This window comes from Chroicocephalus ridibundus, chromosome 8, assembly GCF_963924245.1.
Source record: "Chroicocephalus ridibundus chromosome 8, bChrRid1.1, whole genome shotgun sequence".
Classification (NCBI taxonomy): domain Eukaryota; kingdom Metazoa; phylum Chordata; class Aves; order Charadriiformes; family Laridae; genus Chroicocephalus; species Chroicocephalus ridibundus.
The window spans coordinates 39,862,751-39,882,277 of NC_086291.1; the positions used below are offsets into that span (position 1 = coordinate 39,862,751).

General features: G+C 47.3%; 2 protein-coding genes across 6 annotated transcripts in view; both read left to right on the top strand.

The window, feature by feature from the left end:
- The window catches only part of LOC134519684 (syntaxin-binding protein 4-like), a 39,652-nt gene extending 31,268 nt beyond the window's left edge, over nucleotides 1–8,384 (top strand). The window contains exons 14-22 of the mRNA XM_063344185.1: nucleotides 605–732; nucleotides 1,302–1,394; nucleotides 2,647–2,712; nucleotides 2,800–2,988; nucleotides 3,264–3,380; nucleotides 4,625–4,674; nucleotides 5,525–5,655; nucleotides 7,007–7,064; nucleotides 7,859–8,384. Coding sequence (XP_063200255.1) covers nucleotides 605–732; nucleotides 1,302–1,394; nucleotides 2,647–2,712; nucleotides 2,800–2,988; nucleotides 3,264–3,380; nucleotides 4,625–4,674; nucleotides 5,525–5,655; nucleotides 7,007–7,064; nucleotides 7,859–7,964 — 938 coding nt within the window. The 3' untranslated portion in view covers nucleotides 7,965–8,384. The remainder of the gene's footprint in view (nucleotides 1–604; nucleotides 733–1,301; nucleotides 1,395–2,646; nucleotides 2,713–2,799; nucleotides 2,989–3,263; nucleotides 3,381–4,624; nucleotides 4,675–5,524; nucleotides 5,656–7,006; nucleotides 7,065–7,858) is intronic.
- Nucleotides 8,385–14,112: 5,728 nt separating this feature from the next.
- Nucleotides 14,113–19,527, top strand: part of SEC14L5 (SEC14 like lipid binding 5) — a 45,106-nt gene continuing 39,691 nt past the window's right edge. The window contains exons 1-3 of one of the 5 annotated variants that reach the window (XM_063342982.1): nucleotides 14,164–14,243; nucleotides 16,864–16,969; nucleotides 17,642–17,745. The gene's annotated coding sequence lies outside the window, so the exon portion shown is untranslated. Of the gene's footprint in view, nucleotides 14,244–15,385; nucleotides 15,397–16,863; nucleotides 16,970–17,641; nucleotides 17,746–18,391; nucleotides 18,510–19,527 lie in introns of those variants that run through there. The other 4 variants (XM_063342981.1, XM_063342980.1, XM_063342984.1 and 1 more) reach the window with 4 other exon arrangements.

The following is a 19,527-nucleotide window of genomic DNA, read 5'->3' on the forward strand; positions in this document are numbered from 1 at the left end:
GCTGTTCTTGTGGTAAAGGCTCCAGTTCCTGCTGCAGCCCCAGGTGAGGACTGGGGGGGTGGGACCCGGTGCTGCCTCCCCTCCCCTGCACTGGCTCCTGTCTGTCCCACCTGGCCCCTCACACTGTGCTTTCCCCAATATCCGAAAGCAAAACAAACCTGGATTTTTCAGATTTGTTAATTTAACTCCTTTTCTAAGTGCTGACGTCATTGAGTTGTTCCTTGTTTAAATCAGCCACATGAGAAATGCCAGCAGACAGGCAGGTGCCTTTTGTCAGAGAAATGTGGGTTTGGCTTAAAATTTTAAAACTCTGAGAACCACAACTGGGAAAACTCTGCTGTGAAAATATCTCGGGTTTTTTTGTTTTCTAAAAGTTTAATTTTTTTCAATTGGATAAGAAACTAGAGTCTGGGAAAGGTTGTCAATGACTTATTTAAGCTTGATGGGATTGCTGAAAAACCCAGGAGTGTTAGAGAAGGCTGTCTGGCATTTCTAAACCCGCTCTGCTTGGCAGTCAGTGGATGTCGCCAAAGTCGGTGGCACTTTCTCCTTATGCACGGCAGTTTCCTCTTTTAGCCCGGTAAAAACTAATTCTTTCTCACAGATCTTCTCCAAGCGCTCAGGGATGTGATGCAGGAGGAGCTGCAGGAGGCTGGTCTGGATTCCAGCTCCGTGCTCTTCACGCAGCACGAAGTGGCCAGTTTGCTGGATACGTCGGCTTTTCACTCGCCGGTCAGTCCAACGCTCTTTTACATTGAATCCATGGATTTTCTACGTGAAATCTGTGAAATTCTGAGATGGGAAAAGCTAAATTACCATTTTCTGGTTGTTCTACAATTATAAAGAAAAGTCAGAACTATGCATTAATCATTTCGATTATAGGAAATTATATAAAAGACCTCAGACTTCTCATTTTCAATAAGGAAATAACAGTATCTATGGGATGATAAGAAGGAAGTGGCCTGACAGTGATGCAGAAGGAAAATTGACCATAATTAATATATTCAAACTAATTTTACCTGCTTCAAAAATGAAAAATCACTGTAGCACAGCTATGCCAGCTATGTCAGGGAGCAGAGATCCCACAGATCCCAATCCTGTGGGATGGAAATAAAAAAAACCTGCAGTTGAATTATTTAACGTGCCTTTTGATCTGTCGCATAAAAATGCGGACTCCTTTTCAAAGTGATTTTGATTCATCGTTATTCTGGTTTTGGAAAATAATATCCCTGCCGTTATAGCCCCATGCTTTTGGTAAAGCATGAGCGGTGCGTGATGCTGTCTGTCCCTCTGCCTTGCAGACCTTCGACTCTCTCAGCTGTAATGGCAATGAGGAGCTGGAGCAGCTGCAGCTGGAAATGGTGGTTCTGCGGCAAGAAGTCCGACGGCTAAAGGTGGAGCATCTTGTCTGGGCAGATTTCTTGGCTGGTGCCTTCTGCTGTAGCTCACTGTAGTCATAGGCGAGGGTAATGGTGTAGCCAGTCCCTCTAAAGAAGTCAACAGTTTGGATTCTGCGTGTTCCAATTAATGGATGGAAGGCAGCCCTGAGGAGAAGGGGTTGTGGGTGTTGGTGGACGAGAAGCTCAACACGAGCTGGCGATGTGCGCTGGCAGCCCAGAACCCCCCCGCAGCCTGGGCTGCATCCCCAGCAGCGTGGGCAGCAGGGTGAGGGGGGGATTCTGCCCCTCTGCTCCGCTCTGTGAGACCCCCCTGCAGTGCTGCCTCCAGCTCTGGGGCACCAACAGCAGAAGGACACGGAGCTGTTGGAGCGGGGCCAGAGGAGGCCCCGGAGATGCTGGGAGGGCTGGAGCCCCTCTGTTGTGAGGACAGGCTGAGAGAGCTGGGGGGGTTCAGCCTGGAGAAGAGAAGGCTCCGGGGAGACCTTATAGCAGCCTTTCAATACTTAAAGGGGGCTTATAAGAAAGATGGGGACAAATTTTGTAGTAGGATCTGTTGTGATAAGACAAGGGGTAATGGCTCTAAACTGAAAGAGGGGAGATTGAGATGAGATATCGAGAAGAAATTCTTTGCTGGGTGGGTGGGTGAGCCCCTGGCCCAGGTTGCCCAGAGAAGCTGTGGCTGCCCCATCCCTGGAGGTGTTCAAGGGCAGGTTGGAGGGGGCTTGGAGCAACGTGGTGTGGTGGGAGGTGTCCCTGCCCAGGGCAGGGGGTGGCACTGGATGTTCTTTAAGGTCCCTTCCAACGTAAACCATTCTATGATTCCTTGTTATAAAGGCAACTCTCACCCTCTGCTCTCCACAATTGCCTCCTCCTCACTCTCAACCTCAAATGAAAACTTATTTGTGATGAAAGTATGCAGTCCCTTTTTAGCAGTGCCTAAATATAGTTAAAAATACAAAAACGGTCTCACACATAAGTCAAGTCTATGAATAACAGGAGCATCACCTCTCCTCCCATCCTGACCGCACTGCAGATCTCGAGCGTGGCTGTTAGCACCATGGCAGTGTCCAGGTGGATTACTGCAGGCATGCAGGTCGCAGCCCAAAAAGCACTGTGGTGGGGGAGAGTGTGCACAACTGCTTCTGTAAAGTATTATTCCTGTGGGTAGGGGCTACAAGACCTGGGTATCTTCTAGAGAATGTTGTATTGTTTTTTGTTTCTAATCCAGTGACAATGTTTTCCCTAGTCTCTCCTGAAAGAGGTGGAGAACAGCAAGAAGTCAATGGAAGATGAGCTTCAGAGACTGAACCAGGTTAGAGCAAAGATTGCTGGGGGCCTTGGGGTGGTTTTGGTGGTTGGTGGCTGAGGGGGATTGACCAGAACTTCTCGCTGTTTCCAGAAAGCCCTGGGCTTCCTCTCTGAGAACCGGACGCTGCACAGCAAGCTGCAGATGGCAGAGGTCGTGCAGAGACAGGCTCACAGCGCAGAGCAGGACTACGAGGAAGTGATCCACTTGCTGGAAGCTGAAATTGCAGAACTGAAGATGCAGTTGGCGGGGAAGAAAGCAAAACACGTCTCTGACATAGAGGTAATGCAAGCCCTCAGCCTGGGAAAAAAACCACAACCCTCCTGACTCTTTTTCTGTTGGTTCCCCTCCTTCTGTTTATAAAGGAGACAATGAACGTAGCACATACATCATTTGTTGTACATGACCACAAGGCCAGGTCTCTGTATAATTTCCACTGTCCATTCCAAAAGGACGGTGGTTTTCTGTTTGTAGCCAATGTTATAAGTTGGTGTTTCCAAAAACCAAGGTTGGCGAGTCATCATCACCTTTCTCTTTTTGCCCTGTTCCCGTCTCAGGAGGACATCCTAGAACTGAAAAGACAGTTGTCCCTGGCTGACGGCCAGCTACGAAAATCAGAAGTCTCACGGAAGCGCCTGGAGATCTGCAATAGGAAACTGCTCCTGTTTGTGCAGGTGAAGTGCTGAACCGCTCCCGCTGCTGGTGGTGGCATCACTGTGGCCTCTTCCCTTAAGGGTGATTTTGCAAGTCCAAATAACTTCCTGCTCCATAAGCAAGAGATTTATTTTATTATTCTATCTCATCCTAAAAAGGCACTGTCTGTTGGTTACGAAACTAGGGAATGAACTCATATATACTCACATACCTGTGTGCTATGTAAACACTGCGGGGCAGGTTTTGCCTGGTGGCTCTGTTGTTCCCGAGTCACCGGTCCCCGCTGGTTGAGGCTGCTCCAGGAACTCCACTGTCGAAATCGTGTCTTTTAACCTTCCCTTTGTATAACTGGCGGTTGCTTCTCTGCACAAAAAATGTGAACTCGAAGAGCGGTTTTGCTCTTCCAGGGCTTTTTCCCCCCACCAAGATTTCCTGCAAAATCGGACGCATAATTGCTTTAGTCTTTTAATTGACTGTTCTTCTACTTCACTACTAGTATCAAGCTATACACTTCACTACAAGTATACAAGCTTGTATAATTAGTAAACTGATCAGCATGGGATTACTAGTGTTCAATATACCTGCTACAGCTACTAGTAGCCCATCCCAAGAGCTCTTGAAATCAGTAGGAAACAGTGAAGCGAAAGGAAGCGTCGATGCCGTGTCCTCTGCTTCAGAGAAGGAAGAATTAAAATGCCTCTTGACCTGCAGCACTACGTGCTGCTGCCTGTGCGGTTTGGGGTTGGACTTTGGAAATGGATTTGACTTGGCCCCAGGGTCAAACATCACAGGATTTTGACCACTGGAGCAAAATATCTTCCTTTTTTTATACATCCCTCAGTAGTGCTTGAGAATTCACTACGCGTGTGTGGTAATGAGAGCTTACGCGTGCAGGTACAATCCAGAGACCAGGGACTGCTAGTAGCGACGATCAAGGCTCGCCGCTGAAACGTAGCCTGCAAAATTGCTCTTTGGAAGAGTATTTTTATGTTGCATTTCATATAGTTTAATGTTGGTATTAAAAGGCATAATTTAGATGTGTCTGTATATTTGCATAGGCTGTGAATGTTGCTTGAGTTGCAAAAGGCCTTGAGATATTCGCTTCAAGGGCAATGAATAAGCAGAAGCTGATTACTGTCATATTAAATCTGATCAGCAGGAAAAACCCATGGGGTTTGTTCACAGGAATTATTCATTCCTACAAGTTTAAACCCTTTTTTTTTTCTTTTTTTTCTTTTTTTTTTTTTTTTTGACTGCATGGCAGAACGTCCACAAGGTCCTGAGTGCACCCAGTCATTTTCCAGATGAGAAAAGGTAGGAGATGGCTTCTGGGAATCTTGAACAGGAACGTGAAATGTCCTTTTCTAACCTTTCTCAGGGGAAGGTGATTCACACATAACTTACTTACCCAGAGTTTCTAAACATCCTGTCGCTTTGGAAGGGAGACCTTTGGGGAAAGATGATCTGGAGGCTGCTGGTGGATTTGTACTCGAGGGGGTTGGCCTCCATCCAGGCTTTTCTGGGGAGGTGGGGAGATGAAACACTCCTCTGGTTAAGTTGCTCTTGTTAGCAGAGAGCCTAAGCAGGTTGTTTCAAAGAAGCAGAGTTTTGACCCACCTGTTTTTCCCAATGTACATCAGTTTTTGACTTTAGGACTGTGTCCTTTCTTTATTAGCAGTTACAGAAACTGGTAAAGTGTAAGCAAAGAGCTAGCATGACTCTCAACTGCATGAATGGTTGCAGAAATGGAGTTCAGGCTTCTGGACTCCCCTTCAACCTGAACCTGTCTTCTATCACTTGGAAAAAAAATGTCATGTGTGTTTTAATTGATAAAATCATTGTCCCATTGATAATGATTATCCCCTTTAAAAAAGATGGTTTTCAAGAATGATTGAAAACAATTTTTAAGTTTCCAAGATGGTTACTTTCATATAATGAAGGAAAAACTATTTTTGAGAAATTCTAAGAAATGCATTGCTATCTGTCTATAACACAATGATGTAAGTGTGTCTAAAAGCGAGTCTCCTGGGCTGCTGAGTGACCGAGATGCAATTTCCCCTGAATACCCATAATTTATATAGAACACCCTTCATGAGAGGCTGGCCAGGATTTTCAATGACCATTCTATGATAGAAGTATTGATGGCACTTTCCATATTTATAAGAGTCAACAGTGAAACAGAAGAGGATAAAACAGACGCAGTCTCAGATACATCTCTTCCATCTTCAGATCTTGTTGACCTTTTGCTATCAGAAGCTAAAGAACTGTTAGCGCCAATCCTCTCCAACAAGGACGGTAAGAACTAAATTAACTGGAGAAACCTGAATCCAAACAAGTCTCAAGGATGTCTGTTAGTGTTATTTACAGTTTCCACCACCTTATGTATTTTTCGCCATACCTGTTAAGCCTCCCATACATGTACCTGATTCCCTCATGCTAACTGAGATGTAATTGCCCTCTGTGTATCCATGTGAACCATCTCTGAATCTGAAATGCAGACTCGCAGTGTAAGGAATCAAAGGGTGTGACTCGTGCCCAGGGCCAGAGGAAAGGCATTTATCCAGGGGAAAGAAAATCCAACAGGCAGGAGGATGTTTTCACAGAATTGTAGAAATGCTGCCTGAAAGGGACTGCTGGAGATGCGGAGTCAAATCTTCTGCTCCAGGTGGGACCATCACGCCAGATGAGACCCGCAGTGGGTTTAGCCAGCTGTGCTTTCAGTCTCCAAGGACAGAAATCCGCAGCCTCTCTGGATAATGTGCTCCTGAGCTGCATTATGCTCTGTGAAAAAAGATTTTCCCAGCATCTAGTCTGAACTCCCCCAGGTGCAATCTGTGGCCACTGCCCCCAGTTATATTGTCTGCCACTGCCAAGAATAGCTTGGCTCCAACATCTTTGTAATTGCCCTTGAAGTAGGAGTGGGTGCTGCAAGATTGCCTCTCAGCCTCCTCTTTGCCAGGCTAAACAAGCCCAGCTCTCTCAGCCTTCCCCAGCCTCTCCTTGCGGGTTATGAGCCCTAGGGCTGCCTTTGCTGGACCCCATCCAGTTTCTTAATAGCTTTGAACCAGGGATCCAAACCTTCCTTACGCCATCCAGGTATGACGACAGCAATGCTGAGCAGAGGCGAACAGTAATCTCCTTGTTTCCTCGGGGTACAAATCAGCCTAGTCTTCCTTCCACTCACACGTCTGTGGATGGGAGAAAATCAGAGAAGAGACACCTAGCTCCATGGGAGTCTGAATGAACTTTCCCAGCCTGGGACTCTCTTAGTTCATGAGCCATAAACATTTGTTGGTAGCAGATATTTGACCGAGCTTGTCTCTTTCCATGCAAAAGGAGAGTTTCAGATCTCCTCCATGTCATGATTAGGTGAGCATACAGCCCCAAATAGGTGCCCAGCCTTTGCTCTTTGATGCTATTCACCAACCAAACGTGGCCATGGTCCAGCATTGTCTTTGTCTCAAAGCCCAAGACACAAGGGAAATAATTGCAGCCTTTAAGGGGCACGTCTGATATATGAGCTTGTCAGCATTTTCAGAGCTCCTGCATCATTTAAATGTGCATTATCATAATGTAGCAGTGCTACTTGCATTGGGCATGTTTTCTAACCTTCCACTTATGCTTGGTTGTGTGCTTACATTTGCAGCTTTACCGTGTGACAGGGACCAGTGCCTGCCTGCTGAAGGAATCCCAAATTACAAGGAGTAGGTGTCAAAACTGCCGTGGTCTGTAATTTTGACAATACACATACTAAAAATTCCTGTTTGTTTTGTTGGGGTATTTTTAATCAAAATTTTTTCTTGACGACTTTTAACCAGAAAACCTAGTAGAGGTCTCCAGATGGCCATGTCAGAGAAATACGTCCCTTCCTAGACAGCAAGAGACTTCCCGCCCCGCACAGTGAAGCACGGTGTGAATTCCTGGATCTCTCTTGATTTCTAAAATGCTCATTTTCCCTCAGGCCAGCTGGGAATTTACAGTTCTATGGCTTGTCTAGCTGGCATTTTTATAGACCACTGTGAGCTCTGAGTAAGGGAAAAAGCATCACTAATGTGTTAATCTTTTATGTTGTGGTATCAAAATGGTGTGAAGTCCCAGCCAAGGAGAGCAGGACATCATGGCTTTGGATCTTCAGTATCTTAAGAATTTCCCTAAAACCTCTTAAATGGCTTATATTTGACAGAGCCTTGTCCTAAAGATATCTGCTGAAAGGGCACTTTGAGACTTAAATGTCTACGACCACCGTCTTAGCTGATCACCTTAACTCAACCTGTAGATCTGCCAGCACAGTTTTTTAGTTGGGTACAAAGTAGAGATTTGCAAACCATGACTTCAAGGTTATGAAAAGCATTTTCAGAAAAAACAGATGGATGGTACAATCCACTAGCCATGCAAGAGCCATGGCCTCCTTTTTTCTTTTGTAAATAACCACTGTTGTCTTCATGTTACCGCCCATGTCCTTCTCCCAAACTACGTAAAACATATCTCTTGTTTTCAGCCATCTTCATCAGAAGACCACGTGGCCCCCTCCTCCAAGCCAGAGCAAGAGTGAACAACCGCAGCCACCAAGTCCAACCAACGAACTGCCTAAGAAGCCAACATAAATCCCCCATGGCTTGCTCGTGCTCCAAACTGGGACTGTCCATAATGCAGCTGCTGCTGCGCTGGGCGACGGGAAGGACACGCCATGGGTGCTTCAGCTTCCAGGCAAACCAGACTAAGAAACGAGCTTTCTACCACGAGACTAATTCTTCCTAACTACCCAAGACTTTTTCAGCAACCTCCCCTGCGCGTCTACCTCTGAGTAGGCTATTTGCTCACGGTTTTGCAGCTTTATAGGAAAAATCTTCTCAAGAGGCTACAAGGGCCTGGATTTCACTGGCAGCCTTTTAGAGCTTGTATTTCTGGGTAGTAGGAGGAGCATGAACTTACCCAAGAGACTCAGGGGTCTCCAACAGATTCCTTCTGGTATTCCATATGAAAAACCAAAGTACATTTAGCGACTGTCATCAAAGCAGCCTACTCCGTAGCATCCTAGCTGTCTTGGGATAGGTACTTCTCTTTTTATTCTTTTTGAATAGCTTATCCCAGCTGCAATGCTTGAAATGGAAAGCACTGTCTCTTGGAGAAAGGGCCAGCCGTATGCTACCGGTGAGGATGTATTGCTGGACACCGAGCACTCCCTGGAACGCAAGAGAGGACATAGTGAACATATTTCAATAAAGCCCCGCAGTGTCACTTGGAAATTAGATACGCATGATGCAAGAGTGTGTGTGGTTAGCAGTGAAGGGAAAAGAGATCCGAGATGAACACAAGGTCTGGAAAATAAAATGGAATCACTGCTCACAAGGCATTTGCTTTCTGGGTTATGATCGCAGTTGCTGAGCTCAGCGTCTCTGAGACAAATACCCTGCCTGCCTGGGTCTGGTTTTTCCTCCCTCTTATTTTGGCAGCTAGTAGCAAGATGCATTGAGAAGTTGCAGGAAAATGGGGTGCGTTCTGGCTTTTACACAGAATTGTTACAGTTACTTCAAATCGCCTTTGTGGGGGCTCAAAGCATGTGGATCCTTTATAGCCTAAAATAAAGGCTTAGGAAAAATCATGACCCTTCACCCTCTACTGTACTCAAAGATATCACTGCACTGCGAAAACAGGAACTGTGTGGTGGAACTTCACATAAATAACCAGTCTGAAATTTTGGTTAAACTTCATTTCATAGCTCGGGGTAAATTAAATCTTTTCAATGCACACCTCAGAATACGGCATGCATTAAAATAAATCAGGGATGACTTTTAAAATAAATTAAAGGACTTCTTTTAAAAGGAAACATTATTCTTTGGACCACCCACAAGGAATACTCCCAGGAAGGAGATACTTTCAAAAAATATTAATATTGGGATACTCTGTGGTTAATAGCTTGTTCCCCAGTGCCCTCTGTTTCCACGGAATGACAGTAAATACTGGTGTTACTTGTGGGTTTAGCCCTATGGCTTTGTCCTCATCTTGTGGGTTCTACAGACAGGACAAAGCCGCAAGAAGACAGGTAAGAGGTGCACAGAGCTAAATCCAGTCTCACCAGTTTGGTCTACCCTGTCTCTGGAAAAACCTCTCCCGTTCCCCTGGGGTTAGTGTGGCAGATACCAACCTGCTCCTAGCCATGTGTCTTCCAAAGCGTTTGGCCGAAGGTTGCACCCTCAGGAGATGGCTCCAGCCACTGCTCGCCACACTTGCCAGAGACCAGTAGAAACAAGATTTTGGGAAGTAGCAGGTCTTCAGCTCTACCGTGTCATCACATATACCCAACGGCACCTTCACATATACCCAACGGCACCTGAGACACCTCGCAGAACAGGGACAAGTTATGGTGAAAACAGAACTATTTAGGCCAAACTTTAAACTTGTGGAAGTCAACAAGGAGTTTTGCTACCAACACCGAGAATCATGGAATTTTCTCAGAATAGGAGTATTGACCTCCCCCTCCCTGAGTGCTGGAAGGGCACAGCCCAGTTCCATCCCAGCAGGGATTGGTTACGTGGTCTGAAAGAGAATACACTCAATATATAGAAGTATGACAGTGGGTGAGGGCTTGGATGAGACAAGCACAAACCTTTGATGCTAACACATGTCAAAGTGTGGAAACAATGAGATGCTGGCCCAGGGCTGCTGTATTTTGTGTATCCTGAGCCGTCTGCTAGCAAAAGTGCTGTGAAGGTATTAACCTTTTAAAAAGCCCACAGTTCTGTGCTCTCAGTTTACTGGCAACCTTTTTGGAAAAGAAATCCTCCAGGTTCCTAGCAGCCACTGGAGATCCTTGCATTGAGCAAGGATCAGGCATTGTGTGCTTTCCAAAGGAGTCATATTTAATTTACCTGGTTTCCATTATTTTCTTTGAATTTATCGTGTTCCTTTTGCCTTTGTTTCAAGCACCGAAAACTTTCCGTTCCCTATTAATAGCGTTGTTACCAAGTGCTACCTTTCCAGAGCAATGTTGAAAGCTAGGATATGATGAGAGTTGTGCTGGAGGAGATGAGGATTTCAGTGACCCAGAATAACAAACCTGTGCCGTGCTTTACTCCCAGGCAAGTGGAATTCGGCAGAACTCAGCAAGTCACGGGGTGACGTCTCCTCACAGACCTATCAAGAGGCAAAAAGGGAAATGCATAAAGGAACAAACAGCACAGAAAGAGAAGTCACAGAACATATCATTTGAACAGGATGCATTTTATTTATGCAGGGCCTGTCTAGCACTTGTGCAAAAAGCTGTCTTAATTTGCAATATTGTAGCTTGCTTGTAAGGTTGTGGAGATATGCTGCTGTCACAACGGGCTGTATAAGAAACAAGGAGGAGGTGGAGAAGTATTTCTGATAAAAATGAGTCCCGGCTGGTATAAGATGGAAAATGGCAAGCATTTTATGAGCCACTGGGGAAAATTAAAACAGTCCGCGCAAATGGGCATAATAGACCACGTTCAATGCATTGCGTTGCATCACTGTGGTCAGCTGCTGACCTGGGAGATTTGGGTGTTAAATATCACTGATGCAATGGTTTTATTTTGTATTTTTCTTATGCAAAGCAGAAATTCAGTTCTTAACTGTTGGTGGATCAGAGGCTGGGACACCTCTTTCCCTAAGGAAATAAAACAAACCAAGATATGACTCTATTTTTAAACAGCTGCAGAGAAAGGGAAGGTTGGGCAGGTAGCTGCCTAGGCATTATCTTGAAAGGTGAATGTAGCAGAGAGCCATTAGCACAGTGTTTATCTGCAGTCCGATGGGTAAGGTAACGGAATCTGCTGTAAATGTGCTGGACCAGAGCTCATTAGATCTCCAGTTTCGTCTCTGCCAGTGATCTCTGCCATCTCACTGCGTGACCTTGGCCAGCACGTTTCATCTCAGTTTTGCACCAGAAAAAAATGGGACTGACAGTATCAGCTTCTCTGAGCGGGATGGGGAAGGCAAAGTCCTCGGGACCCATCAGAGATGGGGCCGTACGTAGCCTTTGGGCAGAAAGGGTCTGGCGAATGGTGTGGTATGATGTACCGCTGGTCTGCATTTTCTGTGAAAAAGGCCTCAATATTTTAACTTTTGCTGACTCTCAAAACCAACAGACCCAACTTTTGTTTAGCTTTCATGAAACGGAGCTGGGTTAAGTGCTAAAAGGTTTCTCTACAGAGATGTAGCGGTAGCAGAGGTGAAAGCTAGGCCTGAACGCTGCTGGGGAGGAGACTGGCTTGTCTGTTCCAGCACTGGAGGCTGCAGAGACTCCTCTTTCCCCCACTCCACTCAGTGACACGGGCTGGACTGAAGCCCAGTTCTAGAGAGTGGAAATACACTTCCACGCCGCTTTAAATATGGCTCAAAAAAGCAGGTGAACTTTCCTGCTGAATTTTTAAAGAGGCTCTTTAATGTTTAAACAATGCTGATTTTCTAAGGGTTGTTGAACACGTGTGAAAGAGGGCTGGAGAGCACGTCAGTGTGATGATGCAGAGCGGACTCAGCTGGCTGTGTGATGCTTCCTTCTCCTGCACCGTGATCTTTCTCCTGCACAGGGTTGAGTCTACCCCAGCACCTCCAAGACAGACCAGAGAATATTCTGGTGCTGGTGACTACAGTGTTTCCACAAACCTCCTTTGCAGTTTCTTCAGAGGTCAGCTGCTTTCATAATAAGGGAAATAGCAATAAGAGTACCATCAACAATCCCTACAAGGTTTTTTTTTCTGCACGTGATGCACAAGCTCACTTGAATTTCTGTTGAGTTTTTCAAATTTACGCCCACAGCTGAGGCACGAAAGTTGAGAGGAAGAGAGAGTTTGCAGTGAAAAGCCCTCGGTAATGGGGGAAGTGGAGGCTGAACGGTATCTCCAGACCAGACGTCCTTCCTGGCAGACGTTCTTCTTTCTAACTGCAGAGACTGGCAGGCATTCCTGGAGTGAGAACTTCTTTCTGAGCAGCTCCCACGAGAAGCACTGAGGGCGGAATGCCAGCCCTTGAGGCAAGCACTCAGGCCTTGTAAGTGGAAGGAGGGCAAGAGACTTCATGGCCCTTGGAAATGCCAGGGGAGGGTTGGCTCTGTGTCAGGGGAAAAGGTAGCCTACCGACACTGGAAAACATCAAGGTGACCTTTTGGCAGCAGGAGAAAATATATGTTGAAAAACATATATTAAGGACTGCCCAGCAGAGGAAAGGATGGGACAGCTTTGATATTTGACGGCTCTGTGGGTTTGTTGTTTGCAGAGCAGTGACAGGCTGGTCTCGTTGGTCTGTAATAGCAGAACATTTCAGGAAATATTGCTGATCGGAAATAGGACCGCAGCTTCCTGAAATGCCTGCCCAGATAAGGGGACGCTCTACAGCTAGAAGTGATAAGGAAGCAGGAAAAGACAAAGCAGTAAATGTAAGCGCGACATTTTTCAATAGCATCATGCAAAGTGGCAGCTAGTCCCGAGGGAGACCTCAAAAGAAGGTTTTGAAAGTGTGAAACATTTCTAGGCATCTCCTGCATCCCTCTCCTCCACCATCACTTCTTGGTGCCACACGCTCCTCCTGCCCCAGGACCAGGCGCCTGCTTGGCAGCTCTCTCTGCCACCCCACAGCGGCTGCGGCGTCTTGTCCTCCATGTCCTCAAGGACCCTACCAGGTGGTGACAACTGTCCCCTCCAGCCTCGTGGTTTGACAAACAGGGTCCACTCTCACACGCCCCAAAGCACAGGGCAAGCGCACTCTCCCCAGCGTTCATGAACCAACGTAGAGTTTCAAAGACAATGGGAGAAAAAAAGGACGAGAGACAAGGATGTACCCCAGCGTTCCCCTCAACCCCTCTTAGCTGGATGATCGCCTCTTACCTCGCGGGGAGAATTCAGCTATGGGAATGCTTGCTCCAAGTGTGAGCTGCGCAATAAGTCACACAATAAATCAAACTTCCACACGGCACAGTGGTAAGGGTTTAAGGACTGAGGCAAGTAGGCGTCTTGGTTCATGAAGGCCTGACCCATGCCGCGACGAGCCGGGTTGGGTCTTGTTTGGGAGCTGTGGCTCTGCCTCCTGGTCCTGGTGTGAGGTACAACAGAACCAATTTTCTGTTCGGTAATTTTACTTTGCAGCTAAACCTCTTCTACGTGAGCTCTCTGGTATTAACGGCGCATTTTATGCGTTGCGGCCATGGAGGTTTCAACATCACTGTGGTAAAACCTGGGATAAATCCTGTGGTAAATCCTAGGGTAAATTCTGGGGTAAACCCTGTGGTAAAACCTGGGATAAATCCTGTGGTAAATCCCAGGGTAATCCCTGTGGTAAAACCTGGGATAAATCCTGGAGTAAATTCTGGGGTAAAACCTGGGGTAAACCCCCGGCCCAAATCCTGGGGTAAATTCTGTGGTAAACCCTGTGGTAAAACCTGGGATAAAACCTGGGGTAAATTCTGTGGTAACCCCTGTGGTAAAACCTGGGATAAAACCTGGGGTAAACCCCCGGCCTAAATCTGGGGTAAATTCTGTGGTAAAACCTGGGATAAATCCTGTGGTAAATCCCGGGGTAAACCCTGCGCTGAACCCCCGCCCCCCCGGAGTGCCCCGTCCCGCTTTCCCGAGGCCACCACGCCCCCGCCCGCGCCTCAACGCCGCGCGGCGCCATGGCGGCGGGCGGTGCACGTGCGCGGGGGCGGGGCCGCCTCCCCGCCGTGTGTGTCCCGTCCCTTCCCGTCCCCCCCCGCCTCCCGCGCCCCGCAGCACAATGGACAGCGCTCTGCGGCGCCGGGCGGGGTGGGGCCAGCGGCGGGGCGGGACCGGCGCGCGGGGCGGTTGAAGCGGCGCGTGGAGCCGGCGGCAGCGGCGGATCTGGAGCTGCCGTGCTCGGTATGGGCCCGGCCGTGCCCCGCCGTGGCCGCGGTGAGGAGACGGGGGGGGCGGCGACGGGCAGGGCAGGAGGGAGGCGGCGATCGCCGCTCTGGGACACCCCCCTCCCCTTCCTTTCTCTGGGGGTCCCCCGGGGCGGCCCTGGGAGGGAGGGAGGGAGCGGACGCGGGGGGCTGAGGGGCGGCCGCCGCGCCCGGCTGTGTGGCGGGGCCGGTGTGTGTATGGGGGGGGGTGCCGGCACCCGTTATCTGCACAGCTAGGGGGAGCGGAGAGAGGAATTTTAGTCATAATCCTGCGGGGATTAGGGAGGGAGCGGGTGAGGACCCGAGGGGAGGCGAGCTGGCTGGCTGAGGATCCCTTCAGGTTTACTTAAAAAATAACGGTTTTAAAGTTTGCCGGTTTGTGCCCTACTTGGAAGAAGTTGGATCTCCTGTCGCCCAGGTGGGCCGCTTCAGGGTGGGCTTGCTGTGGAGGGAGCAGCGGGTGGGACCCTGTTCTGTGTGTGAGCATCAGTCTTGGGGCCGTTTTCACTCCCCACCATCTGCTGAGCTCGCTTGGGGTCTTAAAGTTAAAAAAAACAACCGAAAAAACTGACCCTGAAGTCTTTGTAAAGTCTAAGGCTGACCCTGGTGAGCTGCTACTAAATGTATTGATGTATTTGGGTCAGCTTCTATATAAAACCCCACTGGCTTTGGGGCAGGGTTAAACGAAGCGTGTGCTGTTGTGTGGGTCACTTGGTTTAACTCCTCCGAGTACTAAAATCGCCTTGTGGGCAGTGAGAAGGGGGTTTTGCTGGTGGTACTGCTTGTCTAATTGGGCTAATGAGTGTGTCCGTCCAACATGCCTGTGTTCAGGGAGAACAACACTGTGAACTTCAATGAAGCAGTTTTGTGCTGGTTGTGCCATCGAGGGTCCCGGTGACTGGACCTACTCGTGTTTTATGTGTTAAGCTGAAGCATGTCTCCATTTGTTAATTAAACTTGAGTATTGAATTATTGATAGTAGTGTTGATGGATAAAATGGTGTGTGTAGTATAGGGAGTATATGTAGTGTATGTGTGTGGTATAGGGAGTATACTCCCTATGGAGTAGCAAGGCGAGGAATGAGGGGCTTTCCTTCAAGAAAGCTTATCTACTGCTGCAGGTTGGCAAATACCAGGGATTTAGTATGTGGCTGTGCGTAAAAGGTCAGTGATGGTTCTTTCTTTGAGAAAATTAACTTATGAGATCAAGGTATAGAAGTATTAGGCATGAAACTTATTTTGATACCTACATGGAAGGAACTGCTAGCTTTACAAGGCTTTGAAAGCAGAATGCTGCACGCTGTTCCTTTTTCTTCTTCCCCTCTCTGCCAAAGAGACTGTTCCTTACTGTGTTGTAAAGAACGTGTGAATGTTGTTGTTTGGATGTTTGCGTTGCTTGTCTTTGTAATCTGCAACAGGACAGGACCCCAGGCATCTCCGCAAGGTGCACAGAGCGGTGGCCGGGCTCCACAGCAGCGTGCTGGCTTGCAGCCCTCGTGCTGCTTCACCCCTGCACCAAAGGTGTTTCTCAGGGGGCAAGATGAAGTCCTGCCTGAGAAGATGTCTTCTTCTAAAAGATAGTAAAGGCTTATGCTGGCACCCTTCTGCCTTGAGGTTTCCTTATATCAAGCTACAAAAGACTTGTTCTCAAGTTCTTATGTGAAAGAGCTCTAATAAATATCCTACAGCTTGGTACCATCTTATTAGTATACGTGTAAAGCATCAGCTACTGTGTCAACATCTACCTAAGTGAAAGGCATTTCAGGCAGAGGAAATGTCACACACCTTTCCCCCCACCTTACTCTAGAAGGGGGGAGGAAAGGCTACAGTCCTGCAGAGTCCCCCTTTTTCTCTCTGGAAATATCAACTTAGCTGGGTGCCGCAGCTGGCTTTCACATGTTGTAATAGCATTTGAGGAAGTCTGGAATTCTGCTATTTTCAGCAGTTCTTCTTCAGAAACAAAACAAAAAAAACTGCTTGGTGGTTCTCTTCCAGCTGACAAGAAGCCACCACAGGTGGGAGAAGTTAATAAAGTCGCTGGCTGCCGAGTTTCACCATCCAACAGGCAGCTCTAATGTGGCAAGAGCTGAATGAGTTCATACTAGCCTGGATGAGAAGCAGGGGTTGGGGGCTTTGATTTGGGGCTTTATGTACATTTAATACAGAAACTCAATTTCTGATTTCCAGCCATCTGGCTGTATTCTGTTAAGTAAACCTCTCCTACAAATAACAAAACAAAAGTTAAGCATATGGAAAATCCCTCAGGTATGTAGTGGATGATTCTAAATAAAGTAGAAACCCGTAGTTAATCTCACTGCCTCTCTTCCCTTAGCTGTGTGCGTAGTGATGTGTATTGCTCATGGGAGCCCTCACACCCTTCAAGCTTGCTAATATGTAACGGTAGCTTTGCGTGCTGTGCATACACCACTTCTTGTTAAGAACTAGCCTTTCTCTCAAATGCTACCAAAGTTACGGCAAGGAAATGCATGTGCCATCAGGGGCTGATATCCTTCCATTCCATGTCCCTTTCCATGCCCTCCTTCCCCTGGTACAATGCCAGCTGGTGTATCTCAAGCTTATAATTAACACTCTGCCTTCTAGGGTTTGGTTCATCTGTGACTTTCTGTGTAGGTTGTAGCAAAAGGGGGTACGCAGGCCAGCTGGACTCTGCAGGGAGCTGTGGGCTGCTGAATCTCCGTGCTGTTGGCACTGCTGTCAGCCTGTCACAGGATGCTCTGTGAGTTGTGGTAGCTGCCGCTGTTTTCTGTGTTCAGGTGTGCAATAATTGAAACACTTTTAGTATCTAATCAGAATGCTTAAAGTGATTATTAGCTAGATATGTTCCTTCAATGTGTTGTTGACAGCTCCAGCCTCTCATGAGTTTTTACAAACTGCGCTGGGCTCGGCCAGCTGAAATCATGCTCTTCCGTGGTGTTGCCCAGTGAATGGCTACAGGTCTGCCCCTAGCTGCACGTCTGGGTTTCTAAGTGATCAAGCTGCGGTTGAGTGAGTCACTGCTCTTCAGCTGAGCTGTAGTTCCTAATATGTGCTTTTAGCCAGATGCAAATACAAAGTAGCCTGGGCCACTGTAGAGGCTGAAGTGGTGTGATGGATTTTTAAGGAGCAGATGTATCCTGTAGTTGTGGAGTTTCTTTCTGGTTTTCTTTACAAGGTGGTTGAACATAACCTGTTTATAATTTGAGTGGAATACATGAGACGACTTTAAAAACATGTCTGTCACTTTGGTTCTAAAGCCCTATGAGGATGCATGTCTTTAGCGCTGGGCAGGTGGGCCATATTAACTAACACCTGAAAATCATTATTGGTGCTAATTATCCATCTGTATCTGTGTGCACTGTATAAGCTACTTTTCGCTGCCTTTTCTGATTCTTTTATTTTTTTCCCCCAGGAGTGATAGCTGGAGTCCCTCTTGCTTTGAGAAGCAGAATGACTGTCTCGCAGCACTGTTTTGAGGAGAAGGCGTAGAAGGTCTGCCGCTGCACCTTCCCCAAGGTATAAAAGGTTTTTAGGGCAGGTGTGAGTTATCAGCTGTCTTTCTTCCACAGCTTCCCATGGGTGTAATAGTCACTGGCTCTTTTTCTCAAACTTCCCTCAACTAGAGAAGCACGGGGCAGTAAACCCGTGGCAATCAGATATTGCAGCCTCTCGGGAGCAACAGATCTGTCCGAGCAGCATGGTTAAGGCTGTTGAACTACCGCTTGTGCCACCCTGTTCTTCTGTCGCTGTTGACTTCATTTCTGGGCTGTGGGTGATCCTGGACTGACTGGTCTGTCCTGAGACTTCCTCCTGTGGAGGTCCCTGACCCCCTCCTACAGAAGTGCAGGAATTCCCGGTTTAGCAGGCAAGGTCAGAACTGGGAGCAAGATCACAGCTAAATATGTTTGACGAGGCTTCTCTTGCTATATTTGCACTTACTCGGAAGGTTCCCGCACGGCCTAGGTATCGCGCTTGCATAATCATATTACAGCGTTGCGTTACAAGGTGCCCTGTGCCTCTTGGCTCGGGTATCTGATACGTGATAGCAGCCCCAGCTTCCTGGGTGTTTGCTTGCCCCTGCTCTGCTTGCTTCAGTTTGAGTTGGATGCTCTGCTGATGCATTTTCTCTGCGTTTACTTGTTCTGCCTGGACTGGCTTTTAGTACCAGTAAGACTCCTAGGGACCCAGCAAGTCCTGAATGTTGCTCCTTGGGTAACGGGATCCTCTGCAGAGTAACTGTCCGATTGTGAGACCCTTCTACAAACATTCCCCGTTCTCAGGTACTCAAACTTTTAAAATTTTTTCCCCCCTCACCCTTGCTTAGATTTTACTCTGTAGTGGCATTTTGCAGCAGTCTTTCTGAGGGAGAATTGATTGCCATTTGCCTTTTAATTCATGTTTCACCTCGGGTTTTGGGCTTAAAATGTCAGGAATAAGTTGTCTTAATGCTCTGACTGTTGAGTTCAGTGCTACGCTGCGTCATGTTGCCGAGGGCTGTGTCTGCTCAGCAGTGGAATTTGAGTGGGGTGGAATCAGCATAGTGTCTCAAACCAGCTGTCCAGCCTTTTGTGTTTCTGATGTTCGTGGATGGTATTAATGGGAGCGATATAAAGGAACTTAAAGGAATTGCAGAAAGCAGCCTAATAACCTTTTTTTTTAATGGTTTACGCACTTCCTTGAGATGCGGGTTATTGATGCGTATTTGAGGGTTAAAACCCCAGCAAAAGAGTCTGCGGGAGGAATCCTGATGAGAAGAGTGAGAAGTGGCGAGGAGAAATGAAATGCTGAGAACTGAATTGTTTCCATTGCATGCAGTTATTTCCTTAGTTCAGCTGGAAGCAGTGGGCATCCAGGCAGTGGGATGTGATTGCTAGCTTAGCATCAGGCATGTGCTTTAAGCATGCTGTTTCCTTTTTGTTTTAGCGGGTTAAAACAACTGAATGCTACTTTGTGCACAAAAGCATTTAAAGCACCAAGATATGGGAAGCCATTGGAAGCTTTCAACAAGGGGGATTTTGCGTAATGATTACTAATGTAATGCAGAAAAGGGGGATGGGGGGAAGAATCGCTATTTAAGCTTTGCAAGGCTCCTAAGACAGGCTCCTTCTCCTGAGTACAATTGATTCTGGCTTTACATCTGTTTTGTGCTTTAATTATTGTGAGTTTTGTTGGAGCTCTGAGTTGAATTTACTGCAGTGGTGTTGGGAAGCGGCAAAGGACGCTACCACATGCTGGACACGGCACTGGTCTGGGACTGCAGAGACCTGCCTTTTGTTCTGTCTCTGACACTGACTTGCT